The following is a 15,055-nucleotide window of genomic DNA, read 5'->3' as shown; positions in this document are numbered from 1 at the left end:
TTTCCTGTTCTCCAAACCACTGCAGAGTAACTTGCAATGCACTGAGGCACCAGAATGCAAAGGAAAATTGGCTTGCTCCTCATCGACTTCACTTTTGTTATGTGATTGCCCCCAGCTCCCGGGGATAACTTCTTCATATAACTGGTTGTTGGTGAGATCAAGCTTCTCTTGCACTATCCTCTCTGCCACAGGGTTCTTCTGAACCAGGGCAAGTTAGTTCGCCTCAGTTTCCTCACCTATAAGGTGGGAATGATCATTCTTGCCCCTCTCACCTGGGGATGAGACACTTTGATATTCTCAACTGGAAGGAGCTGTTTAAAGTGCAAAGCATTACGGGCCCAGATACACCTCCTACATCCATGCATGTAGTCCCTTCTACACTACATTTTCCCTCGTGAAGATCAAACTGGGCTGGCTGGTGGATGCACATAATCTCCTCACCATCCCCACAGTCTTTTTCATCTGTGTCTGTACAGCACCTAGCACAAAGGGCTCCTGGTCTGTGACTAGGGCTCCTACGCACTATAGTAATGCAAATAAGAACACTATCACAGCTCCCTGGGTGAAAGGTATTACAACATGGGAAGGTGTGACCCAAGGACCTCTGGATGCCAATTGGCAGAGGGCATGGGGTACATAGAACCTCTGGGTCCCTCAAAAGAATACCATGTAAGGTGTCTAATGAAAGTCTGTGTCACACTGATCATCGTAATCATTGCGAGATGCATGCCTGGAAAATGGGAGATATGGATATACACTGAAAGCTATGGTCTCGAGGCCTTGTAATTAAAAGCAGGTCACTCAAATGTAGTGTGCCCAGTGACAAACTTCTCCAGACAGGAGATGGGAGACACTTACCTCCCCTGTGCTCTATTGTGTCTTACAAGAAGTCTATTAGCATACTGACTTATATGCTAATGAAGAGCTGGCAGGAAGAGGTAAACAATGGAGGGGGGGTACCCTTTTTCAGGTGAAGCTCAAAAGTCTGGTATATCTGGGTGTATCAAGACACACCTTGGCATCCTTCTCTCTGCAAAGACAGGCTGCCAGTGAGCTTAATCTTATGAAAGGGAGATCTTGGCCATCCTGGTTGAAAATGCTGGGAAAAGGAGTTGGGGTAAACGATCCTGCCGGAGAATGTCTTGAGAGTTAAGTTCAGGCTCTAGAAAGCATAGAATAATCTTGTTTTATATGTAACCATTTGTTTCCAATATTCTTACTCACTATCACTTGGCTCTCCATTGATGATAAGATTCTTGTTTTCAGTGGGGGGGGGCAGAGTGGGGATCCTGAGTAAGCTGCTGTGTGCTGTTCCTTTGGGAGGAGAGAATCAGAGCTCAGCGTTCAGTGAGTCAGAGGCTGGGCACTGCAAGGGATGCTTGGGGATGGCGTGTACCTATTGCTAACCTGTACAGAGAGCAAGGCCTGCAGAGGCCTGGCAGGCAGTGCTTGTGCTTCCAGAGGCTGGCTTTCTCAGGGAGCTGATTCACAGTAGGCACAGACAGGATGCCCTCATGCCAAGGGCAGGTGGTGGTGTGGTGCCTCACAACCCTGGATGCCCCTGAGAAGCATCACGGGACACCCCATCCAGGACAGAAGCCCTTTTTTAAAGGGGATCCCGAATGCAGCTGACACCAGGGTGGTTAGGAATGGATGGGCCTAGTTTCCTGCCAACTCCTGGCTGGGGATCTGTGGGGTTTAGGTACTGGCCCCAGGGCCTGTTGTGCAGTGGTGGTGGTGCCCTTTCTAACACCAGTCTGGGATAAGTCTAACTGGAACCTTGGAGATTTCCTCCCCGTTAGGAGGGGATAAGGGTTTCATCAGGGGAGGGGTGAACACTGAATAATGTGTGGGCTCTCTCTGCCCTGGCCCGAGATGGAGGTGCAGGGGACACCATGCAGAATTGGCCAAGCGAGACCATGTATAAGTTCAGGCAGAGTGGCAGCTCGCAGCCATGGCAACAAGTGAAAACACCGGTGTGTAGACACTGGACGTATACTCTTTATTTTGGGGATAAAAAATGCTTATATATTTTGTAGCAATTATTTTCATAATAGACTTTTTTTAAAAATGTAAAAATAAGCACATATTTTCCTGTTATTACTGTAGGAAAATGCTGCTGTGTGAATGGTTACTGCTTACGAGATAAAATACCACCTTAAGGAGATCTCAGCTTTACCAGAAGTATAAAAGAGGCAGAAAGGGACATTGTTCAAACACACCAGATGCAAAGAACATACCTGCCTTGCAATGGCTGCCAAAGATAAAAGGCACTTGGGTTATTTAGGGCTAAAAAGCGAAAGCCCTTGGTTTCTTTGGCATGTATTTAAGCAATCCTTGATTATTTCAGTCCCAAGCCCCCAAAAGGCTGAGCTGTATCTCTTTCACAGTACACACCTCAGTGTGGGCAGGGAAGAGAGGCTGTGTGCGTCAGAAAGCATTAAACAAAACAATCAACAACTTCAGCCCAGAAAGGTGGCCCATGGAATGATTCCTGGCAAGGCCCTGCCTTCATGTACCTTTGAGTCAAAAATCAAAAGAAAATGCATTGTGCTCCTAACTTTACTAGGATAAAAGTATCACTCGAAACACTGGACCTGGTACAATGCGCAGTAACTGCTGCTCAGAGATGAGCAGACTCCCTGTCTTTTGTTGGCAGCAAAATAGTGCTCAAAAATTTCCTTGGAATGTTAATTTGCAGGGATCGCCTGAAGAGGTAGAATTAATGCAACTTCTAGGAATTTACACTTCTATCCTTGACTTGTCCAGAGCCCTTCAGGGAAGCGTTCTCACAGGGCAGTGCAGAGATCTGGACAAGAGGAGAAGCAGCTCTATTATCCAGTTAAGGCTCAACGAAAGCTGGGTTCTGTAAACCCACTAAAAATTTAGAGGAAGCTGCAGTATTATTCCTACTTGTCTTGTGGGATCATACAGGGAACAGCATCACAAGTGTGCAGTTGTGGTATGTGCTGAAGCATAGAGCAGAATCAATTAATCCATCTGCTCAGATGTTTCAGATGATGGTTTCTGAACTGTTTGGTCTCCAACTTAACCAACTTCCAATTTTAGATGAGGTAAAACTAACTAAAGGCTAGGAAGAAGACTCTAGCATTCTTGCCTTCTAGTGGACAGCACTGTATTAGGCTGTTCCGATCACTTCCAAAGGGCATAAAAGGGGCAATTCTGCCCTATCCCCAGGATTGAGGGTCACATTAAACACAGGTGAATGGTACAAAAGGACAAAAATGCTGCATATACATGATTACAACCTAGCCACATCATGATACAGCACAGAGAGACCCAACACGCAACCTGCAGGACTCGAGAGCAACGGAGTCAAACACATTTGACTCTTAGCTGTGGTACTGTGTAATGGGATCAGGAATTTGTGGTGTGAGATCAGGAAACTTCCTTATGCTTAACCTGAGGGGTTTCCTAAACTACTGCTTCTTTTCCAGGCAGTCTCCTCTTCAAGACAAGGTGCCTTGGTGGGCCGGCCCTGAGCCCTGGCATTCACTGCAGAGTAGTGTGAAGGAGGGGTGTGACCTGTCTGTGGAAGACAGGAGTTTGGGGGGTAGGTGGTGAGGTAGACGTCTGACCAGGTATTGTGAGGAGGAGAGTGCCCTGTAGACTTGTCTGAGGATAATTCGGGGGCTGGCAGCTGGAAGAGCCAACACTGTACACGCACTCAGGTAGGTGAGGGTTCAGGAGAGCCTGGGCACTGCATTAGGGAAGAGCTAGGCAGTGCAGGGGAGGTGGCTCTAGACAGTTGTCCTCATGTCTATGGGAGCGTTTTGGTTAATGGGCAGGGGGAGTTCAGGACACTGGTCTAAGAGAGCCATGGGGGGGTGATAGCTCAGATCACAGGCAGGACCAGTAACTGTGAGGAGAAGGGAGGAATTTGGAATGGTAACAGAGTGTCGGAAGAGCAAGAGGGTAAAATTACTGTTATTTGAGGCTGAATATGAGAAAGCTCTAACCAGAAGAAGCATTAAGCTGAGCAAGAGTCTCTCAAAGAAAGTGGCAGAATAAGTTTGAAAGCAGACTGGACAAAGTCTAGAGAATCTCATATAGAGAGTAGTATGCACTAGTCCATGGGGAACTGGTTAGAAGTGGCCCAACAGGTCTTCCCCATCCCCAGCTTCTCTGATTCGGGAAGCGTAAAACCTACAGCAATCACAGCGGATGGTGGGTGGGTGCATTCACACTTTTGAACACTAAAATGGTTCTTCATTTCCATCCTGGGTGACTGTCATGAGAACTGCTGCCAGCTCAGCTTTACCAGCCATTGGAACCTTTTAGGCATAAACCTGCATGTTGCTCCGCTGCTGCTCTGACATATGTGCTGCAGGCCCTCGCTGGTTGCTGCCGAGGCTGGGGCTGGTGGCCACATCAGACCAATCTGAGGCAGAGTGTGGGGACGAGCTTGACCATTGATCAGGTGACTCAGGTGATGGAGTCAGATATGGGTGCTCCCCTGGCAAGTGCCTGGTATGGCTGGGAGTCCTCTCCGTGGCAGAGGAAGAGTAGCTGTGCTGAGATGGCGGAGTGGGGTACTTTCCCACTGAGCTCTGAAACTGGTGATAGGCTGGGAGGTTTGTCTGAGCTACTTGTCCATCCTGCTGAGGGATCATTGCTATGGGAAAGGAGGCACTTGGCAACTGAGCTAGATCTGGTACCTGGTACATGGAACTAAGAGGACCAGCTATATTCTGAGCACAGTTTGCCTGTGCCTGCTGAGGCATTGCCTGCTGGTTTATGCCACCTTTGGGAACCAGCTGGAAAGTCATAATAGGTGGCAGTGACACTCTGGAGACTCCGCCGTGCTTCACATCGGTTTGAATCATGCCACTCTGCTGAGGCATACTGGGGTGAGAATGCACTACCTGGGGGACCATGCCAAACATCTCATTATACTGGGATTCATTCATTTCCATACGACTCATCCATTCAGCAGAAATGTTAACTGGCCTGAGCCGATCGAGCCCACAGTTTGGAGGGGTGATTCTGTGCTGTGAAAGCAGCTGGCTGACAGAAGGGAGCACAGTGCTGGATCCACATCCCAGGGGCTGCAGCTCATGGAGGTTGGAGAAGGACATGGTGTGCGCAGCCTGTACTGATGCAGCAGTGTGCTGTGTGTGTGGGGATGAAGGTAAAACCCCTGGTGATGGCATCACTGGAGATGATATTGGTTCAGATACAAAAGCATGTGGGGATTCCAGGGAATCAACTGGTGAGAGGGTCACTGAGCTCTCAGAAAACTGTCCCTTGCTTTCACTCACAGATTTCTTCCCCTTCCTCTTTGCATCCTTGGAGAGATTTGTGGGCACCAGGCCCTTGGCACTTGGTTTTCGTGGCTTCTTGCTTAAGGAAGCATGTTTCAAATTGAGGAAGGACCTGTTTGGGCCACAGATCACTGGTGAGAGGGCTGAGCTTAGCATGGTGCCAGGGTGTCCAGGAGGGCTATGGGTCAGGTTGTACTCATTCAGAAGGTGCACGATGTCATGGTGCATTCGGTCCTGTGCCACATCTCGGGGGAGGCGATCCATGTGGTCTGTGATGTCTCGATTGGCAAAATGGTCCAACAGGATTTTAGCTGCTTCAAAACTCCCTTCCCGCGCTGCCAGGAACAGCGGTGTCTCCTCCTGAAAGCACAAAGAGGAGACATCTCAACAGTTTTGTGGTTACTGTGGATCTAGGGGAAACAATGTTGACTGAGCAAGGGGCAATAGGAGGAACTGCAATCTGTGAGTGTGGAACAGAGTTGGAATACGCCACACACAAAATTCACTACAATTCCACTGAGAGCGAATCCAAGGGACAGAAACTAGCCAATACGGCTTTAGAAAGGACTGCTCAGTGAACTCCAGGAGAAATAAACTCCCTGTGTTGGAAATGGGGGAGTGGGAAGGGAACCAAACAAGAATACAATCAGCAAAGGCTTGTATGGGAAAGAACTGAGCCTCCAGCTGAAAGAACGGCCTGTAGTTGGACACTTGACTGGAATGTGGGAGACCTAGGTTCACCTGTGAACCAATCTGAGCCATGGCTAAGAGGGAGTGAGAAGTAGGACTTGAGGTCAGTAGGAGCTGCTGGGTACCTGACACTTCTGAAGAGTTAGGTCACTTAATTCCCTAAGTGTAGATTTAGAAGCCTCGCTTCAAGCACCTAGTTTTGAAAAATCTTGGCCTAGATCATTTCCAACAGTTAACGGCCAACTGCAAAGCATGGAGCTAGTGGGAGAGAGACGGGGCTGAATAGCCCGCAGTGCAGGCCATGTGTGAAGGAACAGCCCTATTGAGCATACACAAACTGTACCTTGTTGTCCTGCATGTCTCTGTTAGCTCCGTTTTTCAGCAGCACTAATGTTGCCTCCACATTGTTAACAGCAGCAGCCCAGTGAAGGGCAGATTTACCTGTGGGGAAATTGAGTCCCTTCAACAACAAACCAACGAGCAAAGTGGGAGAGGTATAATACAGCATCTCCAGGGAACTGCCGAGCCTGGCAACCTACAACTCTTTCCAGTACAGTAGTCAGCCCTGCAGCCTCCATCATGAGCTACATCTTGGTATGACCACCTGTGATACACCCATCTGTCCCCACAAAGCTGCAGAAAGTCCTGGCAGGCTCCCTCCATGACACCCAGAACTGCAAGGCACGTTGCAGAAAGTCTCAGTCCAACCTCCCACAAGACTCCATCTCACTACATGCAATGGGACAGCCTCTTCAGGAGTCTCATGTTCTGAATGCTTGTGAGATGCTGCAGAAAGTCTCAGCACAACCCTTACCACTGCGTCCCCCCAACTCTCCTCCATACATTTCACGCATCTCCAAAGAACCCACCCTATGATGATCAGTCATTCTGCAGTGTGCTACACTTAATCACCACAGAACCCACCCGTATAGGATACCCTCTACCCTGTTTATTCTGCTAGCTCCAGTGTTATTAATAGCTCATGCTACAGTGCAGGTTTTAGCTCCTCATTCCCATTCTACACCCTGAGAAATGGAGCTGAACACAGAAGCCCTCAGCCCCCAATCCCCACAATACCATGATCATCCACAGCATTGACATCAGCCTGGCAGTTGATCAGCTCGGCCACCATTCCTTCCACAGCCAGTCGGGCAGCCAGGATTAGTGGGGTTGTGCCATCATTCATTCGCACATCCAGGTCCGTCACTCTGTTACGGATCAGGATCTGAAGCACAGGGGAAGAGTGATTTTTCAATTCCATTAAGAAACAAGACTGAGAATTAACAAGAAACTTCAGAGAAAATTTGTATTCATGTAGCAATATCAGGGTTGAAATTCGAGGACTCAGAATATACAAGATATTAACAAAAAAGCAAGTGAAAACTGAATAACTACATGCAATTGTGTGTGTGTGTGTGTGTGTGTGTGTGTAATCCTTTGAGTTACTGATATTGGACGAAACTAGGTCTACAAAGAACCTTCATCCTCTTACCCTTGGGCCAATGCATTGCTCACAATCTGAGAGCAGGATAGCCAAGGACACAGTACATGCCCAGATACATCCTTCTAGGTGGGCAGGCAGATGATGCTATGCATTGCCGCTGCCTAACACCACTATCTCAGCCAGTGTCCTAAAAGGGATTCCCTAAATGGTTTACCTGGAAGACACCCTGTGCATCAGCTGCCACGGCTGCATGAAGGGGAGACCGGCCCATGTTGTCTCGTGCATTAGCATCAGCACCAGCATCTAGTAAGCGTTTTGCCGCATCTGCTCTTGAATAGCGGGCTGCTAAGTGCAGTGCCATCTCCCCAGTACGGTCCGTTTGGGCCTGCAGGTTTGCACCTTGGTAAACTAAGTCTGTTATGATATTTGCTGAAGAATCTTCCATTTCTTCATCTTCGTCACTAATCTCGGAGCTGCCCACACGGAGAGATGCCAACATGAGTGGGGTACACCCATCTGCAACAGAAGAGAAGTTTGAATGGTGACACCTGCATAACAGCAAAGAAAAGCAGATTGTGCCTGTTCCCAGTGCCATATATCCTCTCCCTTTGTGGACTTGCACTGGGCCAGTGACAATCCCTTCCTTCCATGTCAGCGCATGCAGCTCCATTTTTACCCGTTCACTCTGTGTTAGCCTTCCAAATGTGAACAGTGTTTCTTCTCAACCATAGAGCTAGGAACTTAGTTCAAATGAATGCTTAGAGCCTGCAGAAGCTGATTGTTTAGGCCCCATACTCACCAAGAAAACTTTCCTGCTCATAACTGTTTCCCACTTAGTAGCTATCACAGGGGTCAGAAAGCAAATCTGATAATGTTACAACAGTAGTAAAAGAAGGGGGATCCAATAATCATTAAAATTGATGGAAAGACTCCCACACATTTGGATGAGAACTGGACCAGGCCCAGAGTAAGAACGTTCCAGAACATGCCCCAGATATTACAGTATACGAATGAAAATGATCTTTACTGCTGTACTAGCCAGGATAAAAGTCACAGCCAATTCTCTTGCTCCCAGGAATCACTTCTGCGTAGAACAGATCACGCGGGGTCATGCAATCTGATGAGAGAGCTTCAACTAACCACTTCAAAGGCCAGCAGAACACTCTCAATGCATCTAGTCAACTGGGAAATACTAGAGCATAAGGGGAAAGTTTATTCCTAAACTCAGGTGATCGCTTGATGCTCTAGTTAGGAGACTGCCAGTAACAGAAAAGATGAAAGTCACAAGGCCTGAGTTATGGTGACCAAAACTGATCTTGGTACTCAAGGTGAGGACGTATCAGAGAACATAAGACCACTATAGTATCTGCTGTAATATTATTCCTCTGTCCCTAGGAGACAGCAGAATGTCATATACACACAGCTGACCAAGGCTGCTTGTTAAGTAGACATCTTCTTATTTGTGCAGATTAATGGTATAAACTCATTTGCTAACGTCAGAAGGAAATCCTCCCTCGCCCCACGCCACTTCTATGCAGACTACACGCTCCTGTGGAGTATAACCCTGCTCAATTGCCTCTCTGCAACTGCTGGCACAGATCAGTGCAGTAACACCGCTATCAGATTAGATGAGCTCTTGGGAATAGGCACAGGAACTGGGGGGAAGGGAGGCAGGCTTGCTGCAGCACCCCCAGGTGTTACGTAGGGCCAGTGGCCACCCACCCAAGCCTCCACTCCCCAGCCCGAGGCTTGGGTCCTGACTGCTAGCCCTGCTTCCCAGCCGCTGGCCCTGTGCCTGAGGCCCCACTCCTAGGACTCTGCTCTTGGGGTGCTGGCCCCGCTCCCTGGCTCCGTGCACCTGGCTCCCCATTCCCAGGGCTCTGCTCCTGGGGTCCTGGCTGCTGGCTCCACGGCTGGGGCTCTGCTACTGGCCCCACATGCAGGTTCCAGCTGTGGGCCCTGTGCCTGGGGCTCTGCTACTGGCCCTGTGCCCACCCCCAGCTGTACCCCTTGTCCAGGTTCTCCACTCCTGGAGACACAGCACTGCTCCCGGCCCCAGCTGGGGGGGGGTGCGGACAGGGGCAAGGGGGTTGGCTTTCAGCACCCCCACCATTAAAACGGTTCTAGCGCCACTGCTCTTTGTTATTTCCAGTACAGCAATTCATCCATCATCTCTGCTGTGATGGTACCCTGACCACCACCTCTGGGAGTTTTATTGCCTTAACAGACTTCCTAGACTGTATTTATTGTTTGTTGTCCTACCATTTTCTGATACCCTGAATTCCCTTCCTGTATTTCACGCTATACTCCAAGCAGTGCAGACCACGAGTCTGTCTCTCCAGAGTCTTTTTTCTAGACTGCATGGCAGGCCTCTCTCTCTCTCTCTCGCCTGAGCTCTTGGTCAAACATTGTGTAATTTTGCTGGTGTTTCCGCATGTTCTGCATCTTTACCCTGCATGAGGACTACAAGTTCTCACTGTTTTAGGTGCAATTGTTCTAATGTTGGGAGTTGTATGTAGTGCTACAGTTTACCTCAGACACAGTGTACTGACCTGGCCCTCTGACATTGACATCCAGCCCATCCACTTCCTGATCCTCCTGCGGTGGTGTAAGGGCTAGAGATGGGGTCCCACAGATGTCAGCTGCCTCTAGGTGTTGCTGTGTCCACTGGCGCTGATCTACCTGCTCCTGTCCGTCTGACAGCAAAGCTTGATCTTCAGCCTGCACAGGGAAAATAAAAGTTCACTTCAAAAACAAGTCAAATAGCAGCAGACACTTTCAAAGCTGTTTTTTAAAACAAGTGTCTCCATTTATTCAGCGTGGCATTCTTGAAGTTGAAGTTCCCACCGTGCAAGAACTGACCTGGATTTACAAAGAGGTCAGCATTGGCAAAGCTTCTCTTTCCTCCTTTACAGTCTGGAGGTCTGTACGGGGAGGGGCTCTGGCATGAAGTGACTTTGTTCCTGTTGTGCACTGAAGCGGTTGCCCTGAATTTAATATTTGCGGTTTGGACAGTCTTAACTTTTAGAAGGTTTTTAGATGTTCAGGATTAGGGTGTACTTTGGGGGAGTTACAGAAGTACCAAACCGTATCCCAGGTAGAACAAGAAGAGTCTCAGTGGTTTGAAGGCAGTGTTCAATGCCTAGCACCTCTTACCTTTGCTCTCTTAGGCAGAGGTCCTCCACTGCTGGTCCAGTGCTCACTGAGACTGCAGTCAGTCAAATTACCCTCTGTAGCTTGAACTGACAGATTCCTAAATAAATGGAAGAACACATGTCACATTGCAGACTGACAAAGTGAGAGCAGAATCACTAAGTTTAACTTGTGTGTATGTGTGATGGGGCGTCTGCCACACACTGGCTGGTAAGTGTTTAATGGAGCCCTAGGGAGGCTGCGCGGAAAGCAGCCAATCAGGGCTGGGCAGGCCCATATAAGAAGAGCTGCAGGGCAGAGCAGGTTCAGTTGCCCCCTGGAGCTCAAGGAGGGAGGACTGGCTGCCTTGCAAGAGGAAAAAAAGCTAGCATCTTGGACAGAGCAGTGCTGGGCAGGATAAGAGGAGTAAGAGCAACCTCCCGGCTGACTGCTGGCATGCTGAGGCCCAGAGATAAGGGTGGAGATAGTGCTGGGGCTGTGGGGAAGTGGCCCAGGGAAGTAGACTGAGAGGTTGGAGGGGACGCAGCATGTGGCTGCCATCTACAGGGTCCCTGGGCTGGGACTTGGAGTAGTGGGTCCCCCGCCACTTGCCACTGAGGAGGTGACTGGACAGTCAAACTGTGGTACTGTCCCCTAGAAGGGGGAGCACAGTGTGTGGCACAACCAGAGGGCTGTGTTCTGAAGAGGACGCTGTGGTCCTTGGAGCAACATGGGTCCAGGAGCAGAAGTGACAGTGGGTGAGGTATCACTGAAAGAGGGTGCACTGGCTAGCAGTGCTGATCCCTGGGACAGCCAGCAGGAGGTGCCAGACTGGTAAGTCACACCCTGTCACACATGGTGGAGAATGTGGGCACAGTCACCCCTGATATAAGGGAAGGATAGAGACTGCGGGGACAATTGCCTGTTACAGAGATTGCAGAGACTATCTGAGAGACAGTGGAAACACAATATGTGGAAGCATGTTTTGCTGAGGGCTTATATACCCTCCCAGACTGAACTTCAAAGTCAGTGTCCCTGAGAAAAGGGGCCAACAAGCAGCCAGGGCAGCTTCAGGTCCTGCTGCTCCAGGTACTGGAAACCCAAGAGAGACAATGGGAGGCACAAGAGTACCTACAGGCCTATATGACCTGACTAGCAGAGCAGCAACTGAACCTATTCAAGTTGCTGCGAAGGGCAGTCCACAGTAATTGCAGAGAGCGAGAGGGAACGAGAGGCACCTGGAACAGAAGCCTGGGAGGATGCTATGCCTGTGGGCAACAAGGACATTGGAAGGCACAGTGCCCCTACAGGGATAGGTGACAGGAACCTCACCCAGAGAACAGGAGGAAGGTAGAGCCCAGGAGAACATAAGAACGGCCGTACTGGGTCAAACCAAAGGTCCATCTAGCCCAGTATCCCGTCTAACAACAGTGGCCAATGCCAGGTGCCCCAGAGGGAGTGAACCTAACAGCTAACGATCACATGATCTCTCTCCTGCCATCCATCTCCACCCTCTGACAAACAGAGTCTAGAGAGCCCCACCTGTGGGGAGAACAGGGAAGGGATGGGCATGTTGGGCCTGTGAGCAACAGGAGCGCCTGCGAAGGGAGTGTCCAGACCTCAGCTCTGGGGTCAAGATTGGCCCCTGGGAAATGGCTAAGCAAGGGAAGGAACATGGTAGGCCCATGGCCAAAAGGAGGCAAAAGGCTTCTTGTTGATGCCATGAGGAGGGCCATGTAAGAAGATATTACCCCCTTAGGAGAAGGCCGATTGAAAAGGGGTACATGGGAGCCAGACTGTCAGAGATTACCCAGATAGATGTGGAAGTGATGACCATGGACCTGGCGGGGAGCCAGCTCCCACAGCCAGCAGGTAGTAGGGAGATTAATGTGACTGGGACAGAGGGAGCCTGACTTGATAAGGGGGAAATACTGTCCTAGATAGTAAACTTTTAACACTCTTAACGTCTGATTTAATCACCCTTGCAAAGGTGGCATCCATAGCCTTGCATAACGAACTTCCATTGAACCTGAGACTTAAAGGCTTTTAGCCATCTAGCCTGGGATGAGATCTCAGAAACTGTCCTGCAGCAAGCAGGCTGGAGACCTGGTGGAATCCAGAGTGGTCCTTATGAGGGGTAGGACGTAAAATGGGATGAAAGAAGATTTAACTTCAGATCTGAAGGTGGTGCAGGTCTCCTGCAGCAGTGTGAACTACCCTGCTGTCCGACTGAGCTCTTATGAGCCATTTGCCCAGATATGGACACTCCTCCAACAGATGAATCACAATCACTTCCACACACCATGTCAATGCCCAGTGTGCAGGGAAGGACCTTGCACTGGTCATTTCTTGCCCACCAAGAACCTGACATGGTTCTTCCATATTGGGAGGCAAAAGCAAGCACTTTTAAGGGGGAGGGCCTAAAACTCACATGGGGCTTGTAAGCAAGGTTTACGGTGCATAGAGACGCCATGCAGAATGAGACTTTCCTCAGTTATTCATTCCATTTGGAGAAGGCCAGAATAGGGGCTAGGCTATGATTTTTTTTGTTGATGAGAAAATCCCAGGAATAAAATCCTGTCCCTCTGTAAAGCTCTGGCATCAGTTCTGCAGCTCCTATTTCCATCAGAGCCATGTCTGCCTCTTGCAAAAATTCCCTATATGAGGGAGCCCTAGAAAAGGAAGGAGGGTTGGATATTGGCCTGGCTTCACACTGCAAGAGTACTCCAGTGTGATAAACTCCAAAACCCAAACAAATGGCACCCTGTTCGTCAGCTAGGACAAATGGTCTCCAAAGCTGGGGTAGAAGAGAAAGGAAAAGGATCTGAGTACTGCAGTACTGGCTCTGGGTCCATAAGTGCACCCTCAAGTTTGTTGCTAAAGTACACCCCAACAGCAGCCGGGGAAGGTCTTTGTATTCTCCAAGGAGTTTCCTCTGACGGTAGCTAACTCCCTACAGGATTACTGTGACTGGCCTCTAAGTATCAAAACAAACATTGCCTGAAACAGGTTAAATGAAGCCCAGAGTCCTGGCCATGGACTTTGTAGCTTTCAGTTTTTACAAGACTTCAGCCTTCTTGGAAGTGAAGAGGTCTGCGCCTTCAAAGGCAAGTTCATAACCCTTGCCTGACCACAAAGACCAGAATTCAGGACATTTCAAGTGGACTGTACCCAGAGATCTGGCAGCAACGTCAGATATCAAATGCAGCCCTGAGGGAATGTTTGGACATCTCCTGGCTTTTAGCCCTGAAAATGCTTGTGTCTTGGCCTCAGATGCACTGGGCTTTAGAGGCAGCTTTTGACCAGAGCCAAGTGTTTTATCTGGCCTGATAACTGACAACACAAAGTTTTGGGCACTGAGGGATAAGCCTTTCTTTCAAACATGTCCAATGGCTACATTTCTCTGTCCCTGGGGTCAAAGAACTTCCCACCGTTAGTGTTCTCTCTTGCCTGGGAAACCACAAGCAAGCAGGTTTGGAATGCTGGCAAACACTCATAGCCCTCCATAAGGAATCAGCTTTCCCCAGCACAAGTAACAGAGGCAGGAACAATCTTTGTAGCCAGCACCAATGAGTGAGGAGCCTTCTCCCACCTAGCACACCTGACAATACAAGGCAGCCACTGCTCCCATACTCTAGAGATTGGCCTGCAGAGATGGCTAGGCATGCCAGGGAAGCGACCGAAGGGACGGTGCAGTTAGCACGCTGCCCTGTGAACTGAAGGATTCTGAAGTGAACTGTTTGGCAATCTTAACTGAAATGTGCTATGTGGCTGCTACAGTAGAGTGGACACAAGAGAGCCTAGTGACAGCTACCTTGGTAACCACAGCTCTGAACTTCCTTAGCTTTTACTTGTAAATTCTCAACCCCAACATCGTATTGAGATAATTTCTGGCACTGAAGTCCTTGCTTTCTGAAAAGGTGCAGCTTCAGTAAATGGGCACATGCAATGTGTTCATGCAGGAGCACGAGGCGGGCACTCCAAATATCCAGTACACATATGCTCATTTGCACATTTCTGAATTTGGAGCTTTTTACATGGCTCCGCATTGAAATAAATGTGTAAATACAGCGAAGTCCCCTGACTGGGTTATCTGCCAGGACTGAACCCAGACCTCTGGCTCTAAAAGCACTTGCCTGTACTGCATCAGCTATAGGACTGGTCCATTAGCTTGGAGACAGTAAACCTTTCTGGCCACTAGAGGGCGACCAAAGCCACACTCCTGGTATGTACCAGTAAGTTAGAGACATGTTTTCAGCATCTTTAATCCTTCATTAAAACACACACACTGGACCATTTATTGACTTTTGATTTCTATAGAGTTTCATCATGGATGAATATGGCCCATTATCTGCACTTATTTCAACAAGCCAGTGATAGCAGGGAACATCCAGAGCTCTGCACTTGGTTAAATTCAATGGAAAGTCAAGTAAAGTGAATGAAGAACATGTGATTTTCAGGCATTTTGTTATTTCTGCACAATCAAACTTCATGATTTAAAACT

The 15,055-nt window shown here is 49.0% G+C and overlaps 1 protein-coding gene across 1 annotated transcript in view; it reads right to left on the bottom strand.

Moving 5' to 3' along the window:
- Nucleotides 1-1,981: 1,981 nt before the first annotated feature.
- NOTCH2 (notch receptor 2) overlaps nt 1,982-15,055 on the bottom strand; it is a 129,991-nt gene continuing 116,917 nt past the window's right edge. The window contains exons 28-33 of the mRNA XM_050962974.1: nt 10,576-10,672; nt 9,972-10,140; nt 7,634-7,935; nt 7,053-7,200; nt 6,319-6,416; nt 1,982-5,645 (exon numbers count right to left, since the gene is read on the bottom strand). Coding sequence (XP_050818931.1) covers nt 4,299-5,645; nt 6,319-6,416; nt 7,053-7,200; nt 7,634-7,935; nt 9,972-10,140; nt 10,576-10,672 — 2,161 coding nt within the window. The 3' untranslated portion in view covers nt 1,982-4,298. The remainder of the gene's footprint in view (nt 5,646-6,318; nt 6,417-7,052; nt 7,201-7,633; nt 7,936-9,971; nt 10,141-10,575; nt 10,673-15,055) is intronic.

This window comes from Gopherus flavomarginatus, chromosome 7 (genome assembly GCF_025201925.1).
Source record: "Gopherus flavomarginatus isolate rGopFla2 chromosome 7, rGopFla2.mat.asm, whole genome shotgun sequence".
NCBI lineage: Eukaryota > Metazoa > Chordata > Testudines > Testudinidae > Gopherus > Gopherus flavomarginatus.
Note: the sequence above shows the minus strand (reverse complement) of the source record. Positions and strands in the feature narration are given on the sequence as shown.